The 23,078-nt window shown below is 33.5% G+C and overlaps 2 protein-coding genes across 3 annotated transcripts in view; both read right to left on the bottom strand.

Moving 5' to 3' along the window:
• Nucleotides 1-287: 287 nt before the first annotated feature.
• LOC123310073 lies at nucleotides 288-2,104 on the bottom strand. Its single transcript, XM_044893443.1, has 3 exons — nucleotides 2,050-2,104; nucleotides 1,283-1,407; nucleotides 288-501 (listed from the first exon to the last, which is right to left on the bottom strand). Exons 1-3 carry the CDS (start codon nucleotides 2,087-2,089, stop codon nucleotides 292-294), a joined length of 375 nt encoding a protein of 124 aa, XP_044749378.1. The 5' UTR covers nucleotides 2,090-2,104; the 3' UTR covers nucleotides 288-291.
• Nucleotides 2,105-5,746: 3,642 nt separating this feature from the next.
• The window catches only part of LOC123310112 (lachesin-like), a 137,371-nt gene continuing 120,039 nt past the window's right edge, over nucleotides 5,747-23,078 (bottom strand). For both annotated transcript variants that reach the window (XM_044893501.1, XM_044893500.1), the window contains 4 exons: nucleotides 20,794-20,922; nucleotides 20,616-20,735; nucleotides 15,850-16,020; nucleotides 5,747-7,056 (listed from right to left, as the gene is read on the bottom strand). In XM_044893501.1, the coding sequence (XP_044749436.1) occupies nucleotides 6,797-7,056; nucleotides 15,850-16,020; nucleotides 20,616-20,735; nucleotides 20,794-20,922 (680 nt within the window). In that variant the 3' untranslated portion in view covers nucleotides 5,747-6,796. The remainder of the gene's footprint in view (nucleotides 7,057-15,849; nucleotides 16,021-20,615; nucleotides 20,736-20,793; nucleotides 20,923-23,078) is intronic.

The raw sequence follows: 23,078 nt of genomic DNA, 5'->3' as shown, positions 1-23,078 counted from the left end.
GCCAAAGGGCTCCAGTCTGTTATCCGATATATTCCTATATCCGGTGGCGCCCGTTTCACATCTCCATACAATTTCAAAAGTTTTCTTCGATAAAGATATGTCGTCCTCCTATCCACCAACATCCTTCTTTCAACCTCCTGATTTTGTATTCGCTGTGGTACTTTTCCCTCTACAGAGGGAAATCGGTGAATACGAAGATTGCATGATCTTGATCTTCATTCATCGCATATCAGTGGATATGAGATGAATGAAAGGGTACCTATATTCTCCTCCATGATTTTTTCTGGTTTTTCAGAATCCTTCATTGCATAACATCATCGGATATATGAGGGGACCATTTTTCTTTCTAAATAGAATTAAATCGCGGAGGGCTCTCCTGAATTCAATTCCTTTGTTCATTGTTCTCCTGAATGTTATATTTCTAACATCGTAGCTAGGCGGGGTGTACATGACAAACTCATTTTTTGAAAATGTTTTATTCGTTACATCGGCACAGGCGCACTGAAAAGAAAATTTTACATTATTCAAAAAGGCATTTCTTCATGAAATTAATGACGGGAAACAGAATTGATGACATTCAGGAATTGTTATGAATGAAAACAGGAACATACAGAACTTTATGGTTGGAATTATAAAGAAATTACTAAGAAACAACAATTGCTCAAGAATTGACGAAGTCAATTGGCCATCAAAATCTTGCGATTCAATACCATTGGTTCTTTTCTTCTGAGTGAGTTTAGATTAAAAAACCATTAATTTTCGATTTCTAGAGTGGCCGTCGAAAATTGTATATTCGTGTGTCAATTTGAAGGAGAACCATCCTTAATCTGGACCTCCATGCAAAATAATAAAAATTCAAAAAGGGGTAATTTTTGTTTCGTAGAGGGACATTTTATACGGTTGGTTTCAATCAATTTATATCAACCCTATGGGCGTGTTGATCCCGATCAAGATTTTAGGTGTTGCTATCATCACGCTTACAGAGCTGATACAAAGTGATTAGAATGCTGCTTGCGAACCAAAGTTTACGCATTTTTTCTGATTTTGTATAGGGGTCGAAATATCAGAGGTGGCACCTTTTCAGAATGACACACTGTGTTTTCAATTGACCTAAATTTGTTCAGTAATATTGTCGAAGTATGAATTAATTTATGATATCGATCAAAACATTTCGAAAATCAATCGTCTTGTTCGCGAACAAAGTGTACATATATTCTGAAGAATTCTTTAATGAAATGAAAGAAATACTGGATTATTAGAAATGGAAGGAGTTGACACTTACCCCAATGCATATCCTGCGCCTACACTCTTCTGGGAATCGAGGGGTTGTATTAATTCTATATTTAATGGAATCTCTGCCAATACAACCCCATTCATTCTGGTATTGGCCGGGACCAGGAGTAACTTCTGTAAAATGGATAAATATATGTATATCTTAATCCCTTCCGTACTATGTGTGTAGGTAAATTGATATTGATAATGAAATATTTTATGAAAATCAAAACTTCAGATAGAAAATCTTATATAATCGCCTTATCAAAACTCATAATGTATAGCGATGAATGAAGATTAGCAGTTCAAATGTTTCAGATTAAGAAAGAAGACAAGAATAGATTGATGAAAATGCGGTTGTATAAAATGGACAGAAAAAACAACGTTTCCACATTACGATATCTTTTTTCGATATAATATTTTCGATACTACACCTTCTTGAATGTTTCATGAATTCAAAGAATTACAAGAATATTGAAATAAATTTTCTTTGAAACAATTCAGATTATCCACACTTCCAAATGGTAAGTGGAAAAATAATAATTTATACGGAAGTAAATGATAGTGAGTATATGAACGAATGCTTTCAACAACTAGTGAAAATGCGTGACTCCGATCGAATAAACAAATGAAATATTCGTGTACAACACTTCACTGATGAAGAGAAACTTGTTAGAGAGTCACAGGAAAAATTTTCATTATCAGATACAAAATGTTTGGACCGAAAGTATAAAATTAAATTTGAAAATAAGGAGAATGGAATTAATAAATACGTACCTTTATTTTCGTTGAAACGTTCGCTTCTTGCAAAAGACATTTTGGTGACTCTGTCAGTGAACTTTTGTATCAACAATAGAGATAGAGATGGTCGAAAATCTACTACTAGAACTTCGTTGGAGAACTGAACTCGAACTTGTGATAGAGCGTGTAATATTTTTCTTTTTATATTCTGGGTAAGGTAGGGGCAGGTGATTATTTTCAAGAACTGTTAGATGTGTCATTTCAATTATGTGAATACGCATCGAATTATCTTAAGTATCTGGTAGGTTGATGAGACTCAGTAATTGGGTATTCGTCGAAAATGCAGAAATCGGTTCATATCGATCATCCTAATGTTGATACAGTCATTTCGACAATTTCGGATGAATTCTTTAACCCATTTTTTAATGTAATGGAAATTATTGGGTAGTGCTTTATAATTTCTGCTAATGGTCACCGATGATTTTTGAAGAAAAATAGAAATTACTTCGAAATGGCTCTTTCATTAGTCACCTAAGAATAGTGAATAATTGTTTACAAAGAATGAAGAATCGTGAATTTCAACAATTGAAGAAGTGACTATCCTAAACTTCGAGAAATCTAAATATTCTCAACATTATTTTCTCCGAGATGGATGAAATTCTCAGATTTATTACTAGAAAAGTTGCTGTTTCAGAATATGTATCACGTTTTCATCTACGGTTACTTTTATCAAGAGACTAGCTGACCCGGCAAACCTAGTTTTGCCATTTAAATTATTTCTAGGGTAGATAATAATAACTAACTCATCGTGATTGCTCGATTGGTCGTAAGAAAAAGGAATGCCTTTTTTTCTGTTCGGTACAATTTTTTTTGGGAATATTTTGTTATATAAACCTTGCCCTAACAATAATAAACACAACAAAAAAAGAATTGTCCAATTTGGTGCGATCGTTTGAACAATAAAGCATTTTGAAGTTAACCATAGATCCTCTTTTATTAATATAGATAAAATCTACTCGAAAGCTGACCTTCGAAAAATCCTGAAAAAGATGAGTTCAGTTAAAAATTCGTCAAGACCGAACGGTTGAGCCGAGATAGATGAAATTTTCAGATTTATTACTAGAAGAGTTGCTCTTTCAGAATATGTATCACATTTCCATCTACGGTTACTTTTATGGAGAGATAAACGCATGGGCGCCCGCAGAAATTTTTCTCAGGGGGGGCAAAATATCATCTACGATTAGTTTTATTGAAAGAAAAATTTCTCTAACGGTGTCTATCAGAATCTCAGGGGGGGCCGTGGCCCCCCCTGGCCCCCCCCTGCGGGCGCCCATGGATAAACGACTCGAAAGCTGACCTTCGAAAAATCTCGAAAAAGATAGGTTCAGTTAAAAATTCGTCAAGATCGAACGGTTGCGCCGAGATGGATGAAATTCTCAGATTTGTTACTAGAAGAATTGCTCTTTCAGAATATGTGCACACTTCCATCTACTGTTACTTTTATTGAGAGATAAACGACTCGAAATCTGACCTTCGAAAAATCCTGAAAAAGATGGTTTCAGTTAAAAATTCGTCAAGATAGAACAGTCTCGCCGAGATGTATGAAATTTTCAGATTTATTACTAGAAGAGTTGCTCTTTCAGAATATGTATCACATTTTCATCCACGGTTACTTTTATTGAGAGATAAACGACTCGAAATCTGACCTTCGAAAAAGATAGGTTCAGTTAAAAATTCGTCAAGATAGTACGGTTCCGCCGAGATGGATGAAATTCTCAGATTTATTACTAGAAGAGTTGCTCTTTCAGAATATGTATCACATTTCCATCTACGGTATCTTTTATTGAGAGATAAGCGACTCGAATGCTGACCTTCGAAAAATCCTGAAAAAGATGGGTTCAGTTAAAAATTCCTCAAGACCGAACAGTAACCGCTATATGAGCAAGCGTTTCGGCTTGTATATTTCCAATTATGTGGGAAATTTTCAGCAGGACCTTCAAACGTATAACGTGTTTACTGTTTCATATTTGGATAGTTTTCTCACATGCTTAATAATGTTTGATATACTTCACGCCTTCTTTTTTCATATACTTTTGTGTATATCTGATGAGAGCTAATAAAATTTCCTGCTAGAGGATAACTTTTTGGTACAGGTTGTTTCAGAAAAAAAGCACATTAAACCAGATTTCATAATTATTTTGTTCATTTGTTTATTTTCAAGTTTCAGGGCCAATATCAAAGGGCATCATACGATTAGTGTCCTTTAGGATTTCGAAGATGATATCTCGATTTAGGAAAGGGTTTAAACTGTGAAATATGTAATGAAACAAATCGATGTGCACTTCGATTCGAGATTTATTAAAAAATTAATTTTTTTGGTGGATGTTATTTACGACCAATGTTCTGGATCTCATAATAGATAGCGGAAAATCACAAGAGGTCATTATATTATCGAGAATGAAGACCAAAACAATCGAGGATTATCCAACAGTTCATTTTATCCGATATGAATCATCATCCTCACAAAAAATTCCGTCCAAGAATTTTTCGAAAAGTCTGAAAGGATTCCAAGAGAGGTGACGTTACCAGTGAGGTGTTATCGGGCTGGAAAGCAGCCAGACCAGTTGGCTGCGACTAATAATGTTCCATTCAGAACACATTTCGGGGTAAATGTAGCTGAGAAATCGGTAAAGAACTGTTCATCTTCAGAGATCTATTCTATTGTTCAGGATTCATTCACGGCCAAAACCTGCGACGATTAACGATTAATGTGTTGAGCAAGGCCCGGCATTGTAGCTCACTCTCCTCGTCAATATATGAACTGCTATTAAAATATGGTACCTGCTCGAAAAGCGTATTGTCATCTTGATATATATGGAATTATGCACACCCCAATCGATTAAGCTCGGCTTTGTTCACTATTTCCACATCCGGTCTTACGAAAGAGAAGCACTCGGATATGAATAATTCTGAACTCATTGAAATCTGGGTTAGATGATCTAAAAGAAAACACTCACTTCTTTCCCCACGTTTTGGCGGACATTTTTCAGGCTGTAAAGAATATTTTTCTTGAACATATTTTAGACGTTTGTCGACTCTACGACAAACAGAATTGAAAATATAACTGCAAATACGTTGAAAACTACAATTAAGCAGCATAAATTGAACACACAAAAAAAAATACATAAAAGAATTGCTTGAATTATTTAACAATAGAAAAAGGGAACACAAAAACAGAAATTTATTATCGAGCATAACTCTTGCCTTTATAAATCCCATAAAGAGTTGATTTTACTTTTTTCCACCTCTATAAATACTTTCAAAATAATTTTTTATGTTTTTTGTGTTCTCCTTCAAATGATAAATATTTATGTTCAATTAGCGTTTGATGATTAGAGTTCAATTTTCGAATATAGTTATAATTCATAGAACTTTGTCCAAGAGAAAACTGAAAACTGTTTTTTTTACACAGACAGAAATTAAAACAATTATGATAAAAATAGAATAAAAAAATTTGAGCTACATCTTCATTCATGCTGTTGAAAGTAGGTATTATTTTGAGGTGGCCTGCAGTTTGAATAAATTTTTGGAGTAAATGAATCTTGCATTTTTTACTATTGAAATAATTCAACCATAATTATTGATCCTCTCTCTACGAAATCTCTTTAATTCCGTAAGAATGTTAATAGCCCTAATAGGTTTCCATATAAGAGGACATAAAATAAAAGAACCATTCGTATAATTATTTTTTATTCAATTTGATTTAAATTACATCTTTATTAGTTTATTTACAATTTATCCTTACATCTTTAAAACAAAGGGAGAAAATTCATTCCGAACAAATATAATTTTTATAATTCAATGAATATCTTATCAGATTTGGTTTATAACTAACATTTTTTTTAAGGGTTAAGATTTCTTGGAAGACAATCGAATTATAAAGACAATTCAAATGAACGCAATATACCTACGATTAAAGATCATTCTCGATATTGTTAGTACATAAATAGGTCTTATTTGAATATTTTGTTTATGTTTCGAGTTTGAAAGATCTATGCTGAAAGAAATTGAGAATTAGTATATAGCCATAATATTTATTTTGGTTATTTCATATTATGCTTTACTTTTTGGAATAGTAATTAGTTGTTCATTTACGAGTATACTTATTGTACTTACAGATATCGAGTAAAATATTATCAAAAAATTAATTGGCCTATAATTTTGGCTTCCCAGAATCCCAGTCCAAGTTCCAATAAGTCGCAATGGGGAGTTTTGTGGTTTACAAATAGAAATTACAATTACAAATCTGTATAATAAAAAAAGTTGCGCAGAGATTGAACAGAATATAAATGCGAATGAAACACTGAATGCAAAAAAAGCACAGTAATTCACGGTTTTATGAATATCTCGTGATTTACATTCGAGATTTATTATTAAATAAACTTTTCTAATGCCACAAATATGAAATATAATGAATTAAACTAGTTTCTTTCAGCCGTATTCTAACTCCCCAAGTAATTTTCTCGAAATTTTACCCCTATTCAGTCAGTAATTTATACGTCTAGTGAGATGAAAAGATGGAATTTTGATAGATCTAAAAATAACAATAAATTTCTTAAAAGATTTCAACAGTAATAAATCTTCGAAAAATAAAATGAAATATAAAACAGTACACAATAATCATCTATTAAAACCGAACAGGAAAAAGTAACATTTCGATATTTTCAGTGATGAAGGTATTTAAACATTATTGTCATTATTTTACTATCAGTTTCGGGTTTTGTCATATTTTAAATAACATGATTAAGAGGGTGAGTAAACTTGGCGTTAAATGAAAAGATTTGTTTATTGGGGCGTCAGTTGGAACATGATTTCCGAACTTGTTTTCATGTAAGCCACGAGCAGTTGTAGATGTGGTAAGTGGTCGATCTAATTCTAATATATTATTCGATAAATCGTCTTGGTCCAACTCCGCAGATCCTACTTGGTCATTGTAGTCCTCCTCATCTAATGTGTGATACGTTCTGGTAGGACCAGGGATATCTGAAAAAAAAGTGACATTTTTTTTACAAGATATTCGCAAATTTCCCACAGTGATTCTACAGGCAATTAGCAACGAAAAGAATTTCTATAGAGTATGTTCCAATATTTTGTGATGTTCTAAAATTTTTTATGTTCTTTGTTTTTATTGGAAAAATTGTGAAACTTTACAATATTTCTTAACAACAGAAGATAGTTGCACGAATATTTTAATTGCAAATTACGTGTAGAATGACTTTATGAAATTTGGCCTCAGATAACAGAAACACCCTGCATAGTTTATACTGAACTTTCGTGGAACATTCATATGATTTGAACATTGAATAAACCATATGAAAAGATAGATAAATCATTGGAGTTATTTCTGTCCGATGGAAGCTTTTATATTTTTTACTTAATCAATTAATTCATTTCAGGCTTGATTCCTATAAAACATCACCATACAATTGGGACATTTAAAAGCATTTTGAACTACTTAGTTCGAAACCTCCAAGATCCACATGAAAATATTCTAGTATCCTGTGAAACAAATTTGCTTCAAGATTGTTATGAATTATTTGAGTAATGCAACTGTAAGAGCAGGGGAAAAATGTATGGCACTTTTCCGACCTCAATTTTCAAAAGATTATCAATGCCTAAAACCACATCTCCCTATCTTCTATTGTTTTCAAGTTATAAGTGAAAACTCTTTTTTCGGCTCTTCGTACTCTTGCCTCTATTTCGTAAAGTAGGATCAGTGATATCGATAAACAAATGTTACATTCTGCAGATACATCTTCATGTGGAATGCAGTGGCGTAGTCAAAGATTTTTTTCAGTCTCAGCTCTTGAGCTCTTACGGTTTCAGAGCTGCCATTCAATCCCATCGAATTTTGACCACCCTGTACAGTCACCTGTCGTACCTCAGTTCTCCGTTCGTATATAATTCTGATTGAATTTTTGCCGTAGAATCCAGTGACGTAGTTAGTTCTGTCCTAAAATGATATTTCTTAAGCAGGTAATGAACCAAACATGTTTTTTCAAAGGACCACCCTGTTTATTATTTTCTATATACATTATGCACGAAGTGAGATTTCCATTATACGATTGTAATCAATTATTTTCAAAAACAAGCTCAGAATTCAAGATTTAAAAAAAAAAAATTTCGAATTTTTTTGAAATAAAAGGTAAAGAAGCCATTGAAGAACAAACTGAACGAAGTATTGAGCGAAATTCTGTCGAACGGCAACTTCTTTTTATCATATCTTCTCCCCCGTTTTCGATATGCACATTTCACTCGAAAACAAGTCCGTAAAATGAAAATGTGGACTAAGATTATCCGCTAAACTGAACACGACTCGATCTTAAATTTTTAATAGAATTTGTTCCCGCAAACTGAAATAATATTTTGCATTCTGGTATCACGCCCCACGGTCGGAACATTTCTTGGGAATGCATTTCCACGGGAGCATTTTCATTTCTGTCACGTAGAGATGAAGATTTTCAGTGCTTTCCTCCACATTGTCGTAATATCCGAAAGGATTTTTCTTGACAACTCCTAAAATTCAATTGGTCCGTCTGTGGAGCATCCCTTTGTTCACATGCCGGTGAAAATACAGCAAGAGTTAATGTGATGATTATTCCGAGGAGAAATTCGTGTTGGATTCCATTCCTACAACATTTGTACATATTGTGTTTCTGTTGTTGTAGTTTCGTATTGTCGAATCGTAGAAAATGGAAACTTCTCTTATCTATATGGTAGTACTGAATTCAGATGAATGAGGGCCCTCATATATGATTAAATACAGGGTGTCTGCAAACAAAAGACTTAGGGAGATGATACCTCGATGAAAATAAGCAGGGGTGGTTCCTATAAATTTTTTTCGGAATCAACCTCCCTTTCAAGATACAGCCTTTGGAAGGCGATGACGAGTTGACAGTTTTCAATTTTTTTTACGAGTTCTAAAAAACACTGAGTCATAAAACTATACATAATATGAAGCACTAAGTAGAAGTTACTCATACAATTTTTTTAGATCTCATAACGTTATTATTAGGGGTTGAAAATAACAACCTTTCATGATTTTTTTTCAAAAATTGTTTTCGTAGGATAAATTTTCGAAAAATAAAATTGTCTCAGGGTTTTCCATTCAATTCTGAAGAAAGAAAGTCTCTTGCAAAATTTCGAAACAGTGGATACTTTTTTCGGAATAAATAAAAACTTATGAGCAGTTCTGATCACTGTTCCTTTCATTTCATCGTATATATACGAAAAGTATCGACTGTATCGAAATTTTGCAACTTTTTTTAGCCAGAATTGAATGGAAAAGCCTAAGACAATTTCATTTTTCGAAAATTTATCCCACAAAAACAATTTTTAAAAAAAAAATCATGAAGGGTTGTAATTTTCAACCCCTAATAAAAACGTTATGAGATATAAAAAAATTGTGTGAGTAACATCTACTTAGTGTTTCATATTATGTACAGTTTTATGACACATTTTTTTCAGAACTCATAAAAAAAAATTTAAAACTGTCAACTCACCATCGCCTTCCGAAATCTGTATCTTGGAAGGGAGGTCGATTTCGAAAAAAAATTATAGGAACAACTCCTGCTTATTTTCATCGGGGAATCCTTTGCATATGTTTACAGACACCCTGAATAATACAAAAAAGATAAATGTAAGAACATAAGAGTTTGAGTTAGAGAATATTCTTTATGCAATAAATTGCATTGATTGATTCGATATTGAGATCCACTTTGCGTATTGGATATGTTGGACTGAACATCGAAAGCAACATTTTGTTGAAATCTCAGTAATTCATATCAATTATGGATCACAATATAAGTGACAACAGCAGGCGATTAATTTGATAGCATTCACGTATTATAGTACGCTATAAATAAACCATTATGTATACATTCTGCCACTTAATCTGAAGTTATGTTTTGATGTATCCTGGATAAAACCGGGATCCATAAACATATTATGGGTAAATGACCGAATAATAGCGTTCCCATAATTTCGTTATTTTGTCATTATTTGGAATTCATAGTATCATAAAGAATAACAAAAAAAAGCATATATAGATACAATTCCTATACTGTTATAGTTAGCGATGTTCAACTGTTGTGTATGGATTTATTGATCTTTTTTTGAGTTGATTCAGCTTAAAGCATGATGCTTGAAATAAAGCATCGAAAAAAAAAATAAAGTGATGATAAAAAACTACTTAAATTCGATAACCCAAACTAACTTTTTTGCTCTTTGGAACCAGAGGGCACACATCCATCTAAACTCTGCCCTGTGAGTGTTGTTACTGATAAATTATGTACCTAATGTTTCATAAAATTGGTAATAAGGGCCTTCTATTATTATTTTCATGTGTCCTCAATCCCTATTAATTATGATTGTGCATTTTCGTGAAATTGATTGATAAAGAATCAAGAGTTTACGTTTTAAGTTGCTCTAAGCGGTTATTCTATCAGCTATTTGATAAAATCCACCATGATTTGAAAATTACGAGCAAGTTTTATGTTAATCTGGCCAACATTAATATGAGTAAGTTCATTTAATTGTTACAGAATAGCCAAACATCTCAATATGCGAGAAAATTTCTGAATAACCACTTAATTGAGAGATCTTCAGAACACAAAGTAGAAAAAACAGAAAACAGATATATTCATTTCCAAAGTTGTAGACAAGGATGTTGATAATCTTTCTAATACGGGTGTTTGAATTGCAGTACCTACCACAGAACAATATTATAATTATGTTCTGCACTAACGATGAGTGTATTCCAGTACAGCTATTACAATAGCTTCTTTGGGAGGGTTAAATTGATACCTTCACCCAGTTGAAAATTATGGAATGCAGTTTTTAAGGTTAATTATGTATATCCATCAACTATCCATTTAACTGGCGTATGCGCCATTTTGCAACTCACCATATGATTATTTTAAATGATGTATTACACTCATCCATTCAAAAGGTGAATCAGAAAAATCGAGCAATATTTCTAGGGCTGATAGAAAAACAAAAATGATAAGTGGGGTATTTACAAAATTGCTCAAGTTTGACCAGCTAAAACTTTGACATTAGGTGATGTGTTATTTTGACCCCCAGATGTAAAGCATTATCTTTGGCCAGTTGGAAACTGGACAAAATGTTTAAACACCTTCTTGTACAAATCTGAAGTAGTGATCCAAAAATTTTCATTCAAAATAGGTTTGGTGGTGTAAGGATCAGAAGTAAGCAGGAGAATGATACTCTGTCAGTTCGCCGACGTTTCGGAAATGTATTTTTCCATCTTCAGGGCTCTACAAAAGTTATGAGAAGACAATTTTGAACACCAAATAAATAAAAAATTTAAATAAAAGAGCAAACACGAGCTACATTGTAAGTTGTACAGGTTGAATATAAGGCAGCTAAAATTTCCGATTTTTGGCGAAGAAAGAAAGTTATAGGCATCTGATTTTTTTTCCAATAGTTTTATATACCGATACAATTCAGTCGAAATGTGAGAACTTCCCTTGCTTTTCGCTCATAGAAAAATGTCAGCAGCATCCCTTCAATCTCTCAGGTATCGAAGAGATACACATATTTCAATCAGTTCATTTCGAGCGAAGACGATCCACTGAATAGTTAAGGAAGGTAGACAGAAATATGTCACCTTCTGCGAAATATGAGTAATAAAAAGCAGTATGCACGGAATAAAGCGGGATAATGGTGATTTATGAGCTTGAATCGCATAAACGTCTCCGGGAACACATTGTAGAACATGAGTGATGCAAAAATCTTTATCATCCGTTTGATATTTCTATTTGTTGACGTTCACGATGCAAGGTAAGGAGTGTTTATTGACGTATCTGTTGAAATATGGCAGTGCCAACTCCCATCCTGAACGCGCAAAATCTCTACAGGGTGGGCTTTTGAAAACGGAACTGACGAAATGAAGTTATTTCGAAAAAATGCTCGGAAACGTAAATTTTTGATTCGCAAATTCTAGGATCAGATTCAACCATTAATTTTAAATATCACGTTTGAATAAACCAAACTACATGAAGATCTACCCCCGGTTTCACAAAGCTTGATCGGGCAATCAACGCTTGATTTACGGATAAACGCCTCTTTGTTTTCAACTGTTAATTAAGTTATGAGCATTCAAAATATCATTCTCGCATCAAATTTAAATCTATATACGTCCATTCAATGATTCTCTATTGCTATTTTTTCAATATATCCAGAAATTAAATGGTTTCAGTGATTTCTTTTCGGAAATGGAGTGACTGTCAAATAGTCGATCGCGCAATCAAAGTTTTAAACAGGGGGTTAGATGATTTTAAATTCCGCAAGTCAAAATCTTACTTTATGGGCTTCTTCCAACTTAAATTCGATTTTCCACAGCCGCCTGAAATGTCATTGAATGTTGTTTATACATCTTCAAACATTCATTGAATGTCAGTCTGTTGTGAAGCATATGCAATCTCTCGATGATTGAAAAAAAATGATATAAAAACAAAATGAGGATAAGTATTTTGGTTTAGGAAAGAGAAAAATGAATATATACTCCATTCAGTTTTATTTTAGCAGTCGGTTGGCCATGAAATAATTTTCTCAAGTTTTTGTAACTAGAACGGAGTAAGGTTGGCACTTATGAAATGTCATAACGCCGTTGCCACAACTAATATCAATTATTATTACGAAAATGCCGAAAGTGATTGAAAAAAGGGACAGGGTTTCAGGTCCGCTCATGCGAATAGACCCTGATACTCTAAAATCCACAATACGTCAGACGGTAGCGAACATATTCAATGTAAGAGAATTTATATTATGTTTCATCTGAATCTAAACGACTTATATTTCAGCTGAATATTTCCACAATCAGAAAAATTGTGAATGAAGAGGATGACAAAGAATTTCCTTCTATTGGGAGACCCAAAAAAGTGGTGGCATTTGAGAATTTTATGTTTGAGTGAATTAATGAGAAAAGTTTACTACAGGAGTTTCGATGAATGTCATCGTAGAATAAGTTCCCGAAAATTGATTTTTCTATTTTTCATTTGACTGGTCCTATACATTGTAAATGTCTCAAGCTACCAATAACTACCTAATTATTATTATTATACCAATGTATTAAGATGAACAGCCACAGATACGCACCAGTTGTCCTGTTAATTGTTTATTCATGTGAAATTTTTGTTCAACGGTGAAGTTCATCTTGACTTGAAACTTCCTTTAATTCTTTTTACTTACATTGATGCAAGATTATTTTTGTTGAAGAATTTAACATTCTTGTAATTATCTGTTAATTCCTTCGGGAGATATCAATTCCCAACCACTGCATCATATGCATTTCATCTTCGGGTTAATATTTTTAAAATTTACAACTGATGTAACGTATTCAAACTTTAGCCAAAGAAGATAACGAACATTGAATCTCCTCAAGCTAGTGCATATTATGATATTATACTGATCTCTTGTATTTTCCTTACAAATAACTGGATTTGGTATGCCTTCAATCAGTTTGTATAAACTTCAATTATGTTCGTTACATATTTTCAGAAGAGATTCGACATTGTGATAAAATACGTAACAGAAATTTTTACGTAGAACGGGCAACATATCGTTGATTTAAAACCCAAAAATGTTTTGACAAGCGTCATAACCCCACATTTTTGTACTATACAGAGTGAAATGTGTCAAATTTCCATGGCCAACCGACTGCTAAAATAAGAGTGAATGGAGTATAGGTACCCTGCTGAAAATTTTTGGTAATGAGCTGAATTTTAAATATGAGTTTTTTTCACTTTGTTGCTAACATAATGTAATTGCCCTTAAATCTGTGTGCATTTCCTCGATAAATGTAAGGAAGAACATACCATAAAAACCTAACACCTAAAAACCATACACTTCGCACCAGCGTATTTATTATTGGAGCAGTTCTAATTTTAGCAAATATAGCCAGACATCGAGATCTGATAAAAATGTATTTCAAGATAAAATAAAAATTTTCTGACGTTTTTCGAAGCTCTTATTGATGAATAAGTTGATGATAATCAACTGACGGTTTGTAATCTTTTAGTTTATGTGTAATTATGAAACTATAAATAGGTTTTCCATAGTAAGATTCGTCGTATGCACCCACCCTTAACTTTGAACGGTTTCATAAAAAAAAACATTGAATATTTTTAGCGGATAATCCAGAACAGCGACCGGAATGAGAAGTTCCAGTTTTGTGATAACTTTAATTTAACCGAAATTCCTTCTTTCATCCAATGTCCAACGAATGGATTACACAGGCCATGTCCATACTTCTGATGATTACATTTTTTTCCGTTACAATCACTGATCTACGAAAAGCTTCACGATCTCGAAGAGCCTCATCCGTAACTAAATCTGAGATTAAAAATCGCTGACAGTAACACAATAAGCTTTTCCAGCCACAGTTCGTAATTAGATACATTTTGTGCCGAAAAAGGGCATACGCGAGCTACAGGTTTTGTTTACTTTGACTGTATTCATATCATAACGTTAATTTGGGTGCTGGAATATAGCTCATAGCTCGATTGAGAGATGAAAGGACTGACTATTCAAAGTTGGTGAGATAATTGAGTCCATATTGATATTATTCAAGAGTAAATCTGAATCAAACAAATCATGGACTGATTATCAGCCATAGATGCTTTCGGTGGATGTGGTTGTTTATGACCGGCTGTGAATATCAACAGAAAATTAATTATATGGGATATTGAAAATACCCGCAAAACGACCTTGTGAAGAATTATTAATTAGGAAGTAGTCCACCATATTGAAGAACCCAAATTGTTTTTGTTTTGAGTTGAACCACCTGTGGAAAGAGTATCCCTTTGACGCCTAGTTGTTACTCAAAGGGCAAATGATCGGTTTGAATTCTATTTTGACTCTGTGGGGTTACACAATTTATTACCTCTGGCAGTGGTTCTTCGTTAACGTTTTCCCACATAGCTACACTTAATTGAAAAACTTATTCTTGAAAATTTGTATTTTCTTCCAGAATAGAAATATTGATATATGAACCAAAAATTAAAAACTAAAACTTCGAGAAGAAAAATTCAAATTCTTTTGATTTTTATTCCTTATTTCTGTTGAATTTCAGTACTGGGTGTTCGAAATTTTGTTTAAAGTAGCCCCAAATTCATTGAAAGTTACTGAAAACACAATGAGATTCTAAATTGAGAGGAAAACGCTTAAGTCTTTGAAAAAAATGTTGAAAATTGAGCATAAATTTAAAAGATATATTCAAGAAGCCAATGAGTATACCTACTTACAAAAATCAAATGAGAACAGGCTTCGTATTATAGGCATACATATAAGATATACAGGGTGCTACTATTCATAAAAAAATTCTACATATTCCTTGCTTTTCTACCATACCCGTCCTCCATCAATGTTTAGAAGCACTAGTCCGATCTAAACGACTCTCATTTCTCTAGAGTGAAGCTTTAGAAAGTTCTACATTTTTTGTGAAAGTTATTTGAAAAACGAAATTTAGAAACATCGAAGAGCAATTGTAGATGGAAAAAAAATATACTGCGAAGATCATCATCTCAACTGCTCATAATGAACGTTAAACTATGGAAGCAATTATTGCCATTTGCCATATTGAATCAAAGATTTGAAAAGACTATAATGATGTGATTAGTGTGAATAGCTCTAACGAATCGATTGAAAGCCAAAGATTGGATGTGCGAAGTTCACTATTTAAGTAGGATGTTGAAAGATTGACAATGAAAATTATGATATGCATGCCTAATAAAAAATATTGATGATACTTACCATAAAGCCTTATATTACTTTCAACTTCACCTAATGAATTCTTTGCAATACACCTGTAGGAACCGGCATCTTCTTTCTGAAGATTTCTGATTTTCACCGTCATTCTTACTTCAAATTGTGATTTGCTTGATGTCTGGACATCATATTTATAGCTGCTTACAACCATTTCCCCTGAAAAAATCGAAAAACTGGGTTCAGTAATGGTTCATTTATAGATACCAACTATTAATTCCTATATGGTTAACCGAAATCCTAATAATTAGTGTTATTTGATCCTCCCATGTGTGGATCACATTGGAATAGTTGGACATTTATTTTCATGTTCGTTTGACCAAATTTCATTAAAAAAAAGACCTTTGAAGGATTAAATATGTAACAGAATTAAGTAGATAATAATGGTTACGCAAATTCACAATTATTCAAGTAATATTATTATACCAAATCTCCAGCAGAAATGAATATTTTGGTTACATAATTGATTTCCTTATCATTTTCGATTTTTTTTTTCATATATTCATTCTTTAGATTCTGTATATTTGTAATATAAAAATGTAATTTATCTAAGAGGGCGAATGAATTATTATTATCCTCTAACGATAGGTAGGTACATTTAAATATTCAAGCGTTATTCTTGTTTAAAATTTTAAATATTAGATTACACTCAGAATGTCCTTCATATTCGGATCTGCAAGTCTAAGAAATATGAATGAGTTTTTCATATGGAGCATAATGTATAATTCATTGACATTGGGCTTTCCTCTTTTCTTCAAATATGTAAATAAAATTTGGATAAAAGGAAGGTTTGAACGAATTCTGCTGCTAATTTTGGAAATATAGTTTTTTGGTTTCGATCTGAAAATATGTCCAGCGAAGTATTGTCCAAAAAGTCCATATTTTCATAATCACCACCAACTTCTTCCCAACTAAATTCCGATTCTTCAAGAGATTCCTTTCGGTTCTTTGTGCACCAAAGTTGATTTTCAGGAAAATGGATGATAATGGGAGTGTTTGTTGAGCTGGAATTTCTGATTTATGTTCATGAGTTTAAAAGTTCGAATATTCGCATCTGAATTACGTCGGGACGGGCTAGTAATGTTAAATGACCGACAAAATTTTGTTCGATTGAATAATGAAAGCCAAACTTCCAGGCTGGAAATAATCTTGGTGATATAATTCTCAATATACAGGGTATAAATGAATAGTTAAGAAAAAATTTAAGACGTGATTTCGTGGCAAAAAAGTGTTTTTTTTTGAGCAGCCCCTGCTTATACAGGGTGAGTCTTTGACTCGTACAAATATTTTAACAGTAGATTCTTGAGGTCAAAATAAACACTCATTTTCTATACCATTTTTTCCGATTCGGCCTTGATAAAAATATACAGGCTGTTGAAAAACCATCAATTATTTTTAGTTCTACCTCACAAAGGGTTTTATCGAATGATATAAGTTTCGGAATATGGTTTTTCATTTATTTGATGAATCTTTTTCGAACACAATATTTTCTCATTGTGACCATTTCGTACGATAAAAATACTAAAAACTCGAAGAACCCAACTCTTAAAACTAAGTTGGAAGCTGTCTGATGAATATTTGAACGTTTTGCGAAATTAAAATATTATTCAGATTGTCTCGTATAATGCGCCGTTTTTGAGTACATAATTTGATTTTCAAATATTAAAATTTATCTGTGAAATTTGAAGAATTAGGTACTTTGGCTGAACACAACTTTGTTTAAAAGATCCATAGATGTGTAATGTCACAGATTTAATTGTATTAAGGATGATATAAAGTTATTCATAGAACTAGGTTAGGTTAGATTTGGGGCTAAACTCAAATTTTGAACGAATCAATGATTTCAACGTAAATGATAGAAATATTCAAGAAATAATTCTTATTTATGTGTCTTCATTAAAAACAAGAAACTACAAGGATGAGAATAAAAAATGGAATATTCTACCACAAATCTGCTCTGGTCATATTAAGCGAACCAAACGAAAATTTCGAAGTTCACAGCTCCAGTCTGATCGGATTCAATGACTCTTGTTATTCCTCAAATATTTGATGGAAATAATTCATTCCATTGATATTCAAATGTCGAGACTTGATGAACTTGTCATAGTCATATAAGAAAAACAAAGTCCAAAACAGAGATCCATTATATCATCCATTACTGAAACTTCAATTAGCATCGTCTTAATTTCATATGCCCCCAACATAATCACTTGAGTGCATAACCGAGTCTGGAAATCAATTTTGCTCGGCATTTACCCCCTGAAAATATGCTGTGGTCAAACCATTAGAGATATAGCAGCAGATAAAGATAAACTTTAATTTATATACAGGCAGGAGTGGCGTGTATTGAGTCTGATAGCAATATTGGGTATGTCCGATTCGATTTCCGGCACACATGATTAATGAAATCGATGCTTAATTTTATCCTTTCGATACTTAATACGTCACGTCCGGTATTGTTAGGGCCTTCAGACGCTATGATGAAATTTCGGTAGGGTGATTCTGCCCTTTTTGCATAATGTTATTCTCCGTATTCGTATAGAGGTTCCATGACGTAGATGAATGGGAAAATTTTATAAGATGTTTAGTTGGACGTACAAGTCGTATTAATTTATCAGAGTTCTTTCAAGCATCACAATCAGGGGAACCCTTGAAAACGGAGACTTTCAAACTTGCCAAATCGCCAAAAACTATTCGAGAATGTTCTCAATTATGCCTTCAAATTCTCTTGCCCAAAGTCGAAGCTACCAGGTTTTTATTCAATGTAGAGACGCTAATGCTTTTTCACTGTCTAGATCTAGCAGTAAATATTATTTAAATCTCATATTCTATCTTTATTTATATTCAATTATAGTGTTTTTTGAAGAAGAATAACGTGTGATTTGAGCTTTGAAATCTGGATATAGTAGCACGGGTGTTTTCGGAGTTGTTTTTTTTCTCACAGGGGCTGAAACTCATCAAAAACCTATATACAATATTCAATATGAGGGAGTCATGATACCCTCAAATACTTTGGTATTTCAAGTACGGTACCGTAGAGAGGAATAGGATGTTAAAAATCGAGAGAAAAAATTATTGTCACTATCAAGAAAAAAAATCAGTCCTCGGCAACCTGAATAGTGCCGTGCAATATTATTTGACGAATTGAATAAATGAACCTTACAGTTTACGCAGATATCGGAGAAATCATGAAATTCTTTGTACGGGTGATTTTGCGAACTTTTAAGAACTGTACAAATTTATGTAATACGGTCCTGCAAATCGAATGATATTTGATGGCAGTTTTATGGAAACTCATAGAAGCTACCTTCATTCCAAATTTCGAATAAATCGGTGATTTCCTTAAGGAGATTGAGTGGTTTTAATTTCTGTTAAAAACACCCAGTAAATCAGAATCTAGAACTCCTAGATAGATACTATACATATGGGGGTTTTTCTTGATCCTCTTGATATTTTTTATCTCACATGAAAATGTTTCCCATCTTATCCGGGATACCCTGTATATTACAATACAGATTGGCCTCAAGAATCTACTGTTAAAATATTTGTACGAGTCAAAGACTCACCCTGTATATTCACGTTGAAAAGATTCATAGGAAGTTGAGAGATTTTCATTTGGAGACGTGAGAGTTGAAATATTCGGGAGACTGAGAACAATTACCTTCGTTCTCTTTGTGAAGTTTGCAGCGTTTTTCCACATTATATTTAGTGGAGTAGTGAACGAAAGCTTTATATAAAAACAAACTACCAGGTACAAAACTCGACTGATGTAATGCAGTAAAAAATTATGTTCGCTCATATTAAATCATATATACTGAAACAGACGACTAATGAGAGCGGTTTACAGGAAATATTTGGTTGATGTTGAAAGAATGTTCCACCCGCGCATTTCCTTAAAAAACGATATGACCTTAATCGAACTCCAATTATTATGTTTCCGAATAAAGATATTGTGTTTGAGCAATATGTAAAATTCCATGATTCATAGTCGGACTATTAAATAAAAAATTAGATATCTTGACTGAACAACTCTTGTACTTCAATTCCAACTCTTATTTTCCTTAATATACCACCATAGCCCGGTTGAATAATTATAGAATTATAAAAAAAATGCTCCTTCGGTGGAGGAGGGGGCTAAGCTGAAATATGCCCCTCCTTGGAAGCAAAATTTAATGCCTTAAAACTTTCCTAACAATTTTTCTTATGAAATTTCAGTTCCCTCAGTGATATCATATGAAGACCACGAAAACACCCCTTCAGGGGGCATGTCTCTGCCCCCCTCCTAATATACATCTCCGCTGAGGGGGAAAAACCTTGTATATTCATATTGGGACATATCTTAAGCTTCTTCTTTGGTTGCAATTTTTTTTATAATTGGTGGATTTGAGAGTCTAACGCTACTAACCTACCCCACAGAAATCGTGTATAAAGAAATGGAATATGTAGTTATTTGTGCAACATTTTCTAGTTTTCTCAACGTTTGATTAGCAATTTATTTCGAAATGATACGAGTGAATCATCCTGAGACTCCGTAATCGATCAGAAACAATGACTACTTGAAATAACCAAATCTTGTCGAATTTTCCGTTTTCGCTTTCCTCGTATAGATAATTGACGTTCATCTAACGATGATGCGTCAGCCCTTCGGAATTCTTGAGAATGCCACCTTCGGGATTCGCGAAAAATAATTCGACTGATGGGTTGATTCAGCATTTCAGTCATTCGCATTTCATTTTCCTACTCTCTCTCCTCACCTGTATCCCTAATCCAGTAATTGATAGATTTGGGAAAGGCCTCGATATGGCACTCTAACGAAACGTCGGTTCCAACTGGAGAGCCCACTAATTGATTTGGAACGTGAATCACAGGATGGACTGAAAAAATATCATAGATTCAATTGCGTGTCGGCTGATTAGATCATGGAACACTTACAGTGCACGTTAACAATGATTCTTTTGCTGACTGTGGGGGGCACTCCGTTTGTTGCAATGCACATGTAGGCTCCCATCTCCGTTCTTGAAATCTTGGCCAATCTGAGTATTTCCCCTTGATAGAATGCCACTGTAACAAAAGAAAACGTTCAGTAGTAAAAGGAGGTGGAAAAAACGAGTCTTTTATAGCAAAAATTTTTCATTATTTGCATGTTTCCTTGCTACTCTTGCTGTAGTAACTATTCTTCTACTCTTCTTTTTATTTTTTGGAAGTACTAACAAAAAGGTCAGTCACGTATAGGGTATTTTTGAAAAGGTCATCGAATCACTTTTAAACTAAGGTGTCATTCAACCCCTCTTGCCATTTTTAGGGGTTACTGTCATCACGCTCACAGGGTTGATAAAAATTGATTGCAACTAACAGTATAAAATGTACCCCTACGAGGCAAAGTTAATCTTTTTTTTTCATTTTTTCTGATTATGCATTTGAGCCGAGATATTAAAAGTGGTAAACACTGTAATCTGAATAAACGGAATAAAATCCGATACATAACATCCATTGATATCAGAATAAACAAATGTTAGGATCCAAATGGAATTAGCCAATCACCATCACTCAAAGTATGGTATGGTAACAGAGAGACCATTTCGTCAAAGAATAGTAGATGCTGAATATGATTTCGGTCTTACGAGGATGTATTGATATCTAGTTAGCCTAGACCAGTTCCATGCATAAAAAAATATTGCGTTACCATAGCAACGAACAATAACTCATTAGAAGTGTCAGTGTGAAGTTTGAGCTCAAAAAAAGTCAACCAGAGTTACGCAATAAATTAAAAGAAAGAAGATATCCACCGAAATTGTGAAAATCGAAAAATTGGAGTATCGAGCCATCAGTTAAGCAGATTTACGAAGATATGCTTAATACCCTTGGTGATCAATGTCCTTAGTATGCGACCGTAAAAAATTGGGCTGCAAGCTTCAAAATAGGTTAATTTTCCATTGAGGATGATGACCGATCGGGAAGGCCAGTTTCTGTGTCAGTCCCCGAAAATATCGATGCAGTTCATGACATGATTTCACCAGACCGTCAAATTAGGCTATAACGGATATCTGAAGCACTGAATATTTCTTACGAACCCGTTTATCTTATAGTTCACGTCAATTTGGACATGAGAAAAATTGCTGCAAAATGGATTCCCAAATGTTTGAATGTTGACCAAAAGCGTGCAAGGGTAGAAGCATCGCGTTAGATCTGTGCTCGATTTGAAAACGATGTAGACTTCTTAAACCGAATTGTTACTATGGATGAGACTTGGGTACATTTCTATGATCCAGATACAAAGCAACAATCGATGGAATGGCGACACTCTGGTTGTCCAAGACCTAAGAAGTTTCGTGTCCAAAAATCTGCTGGAAAAGTTCTTGCTTCAGTTTTTTTAGATTGCCATAGAGTAATCTGATGATTGATTTTTTGGATAAGGGTAGAACAATAACCGGAGATTACAATTCGACATTACTGACCACTCTACGAGAAAAAATTCAAGAGAAAAGACGCGAAAAGCTAGCCAAAGGTGTTTTGTTTTTGCAGGACAACGCCCTTGCACAAAAATCTCATGTTGGCATGCAAAAAATTCGTGATTTAGGGTTTGAATTACTAGAACACCCCCCTTATTCACCAGATTTGGATCCATCCGACTGTCATCTCTTTCCTCAGCTGAAAAAAGTTTAAAAGATCGTAAATTTTCTTCCAGCGAGGAGGTAATAAAAGCTGTGGAGGTTTGGTTTGCAGAGCAAGAAGAAACTTTTTTTTTTTTTTGAAAGGTCTAGAGACGTTGCAGGTTCGATGTAATAAAAGTATCCAATTAAGAGGAAAATATGTTGAGTAATAAAATATTTTGACATTGAAATTTTGTTTGGTTCTATAGTAGGCTAATATATCCTCGTATTTGACCTCAACAGAGCAACACAACAGCCATCTCGATGAAAATGAAATGATTTTGAATTGATATAGCCGATACTAGATGAAATTTAATAAATGAACTAACACGGGTTGTTGAACCACGTGTTTCACCATCACATTAGAGTCTTCAAGTGGGTGAGGGTTAACAGTTAATTTGTTTAAAAATTCTAACAGATTAAAATATCTTAAAAACGATAAAATGGTATCCACTTCTTGGTGGAAAAATAAAGCACAGCTACATTCACTGCAAAGTCATCGAGTGATTTCGATTATATTTTATACAAGTTATGTAAATATATATATTCAGCTAAACATATATTGAG

The sequence above is a fragment of the Coccinella septempunctata genome, chromosome 3, assembly GCF_907165205.1.
Source record: "Coccinella septempunctata chromosome 3, icCocSept1.1, whole genome shotgun sequence".
Lineage (NCBI taxonomy): Eukaryota > Metazoa > Arthropoda > Insecta > Coleoptera > Coccinellidae > Coccinella > Coccinella septempunctata.
This window is presented reverse-complemented; position numbering and strand designations above follow the sequence as displayed.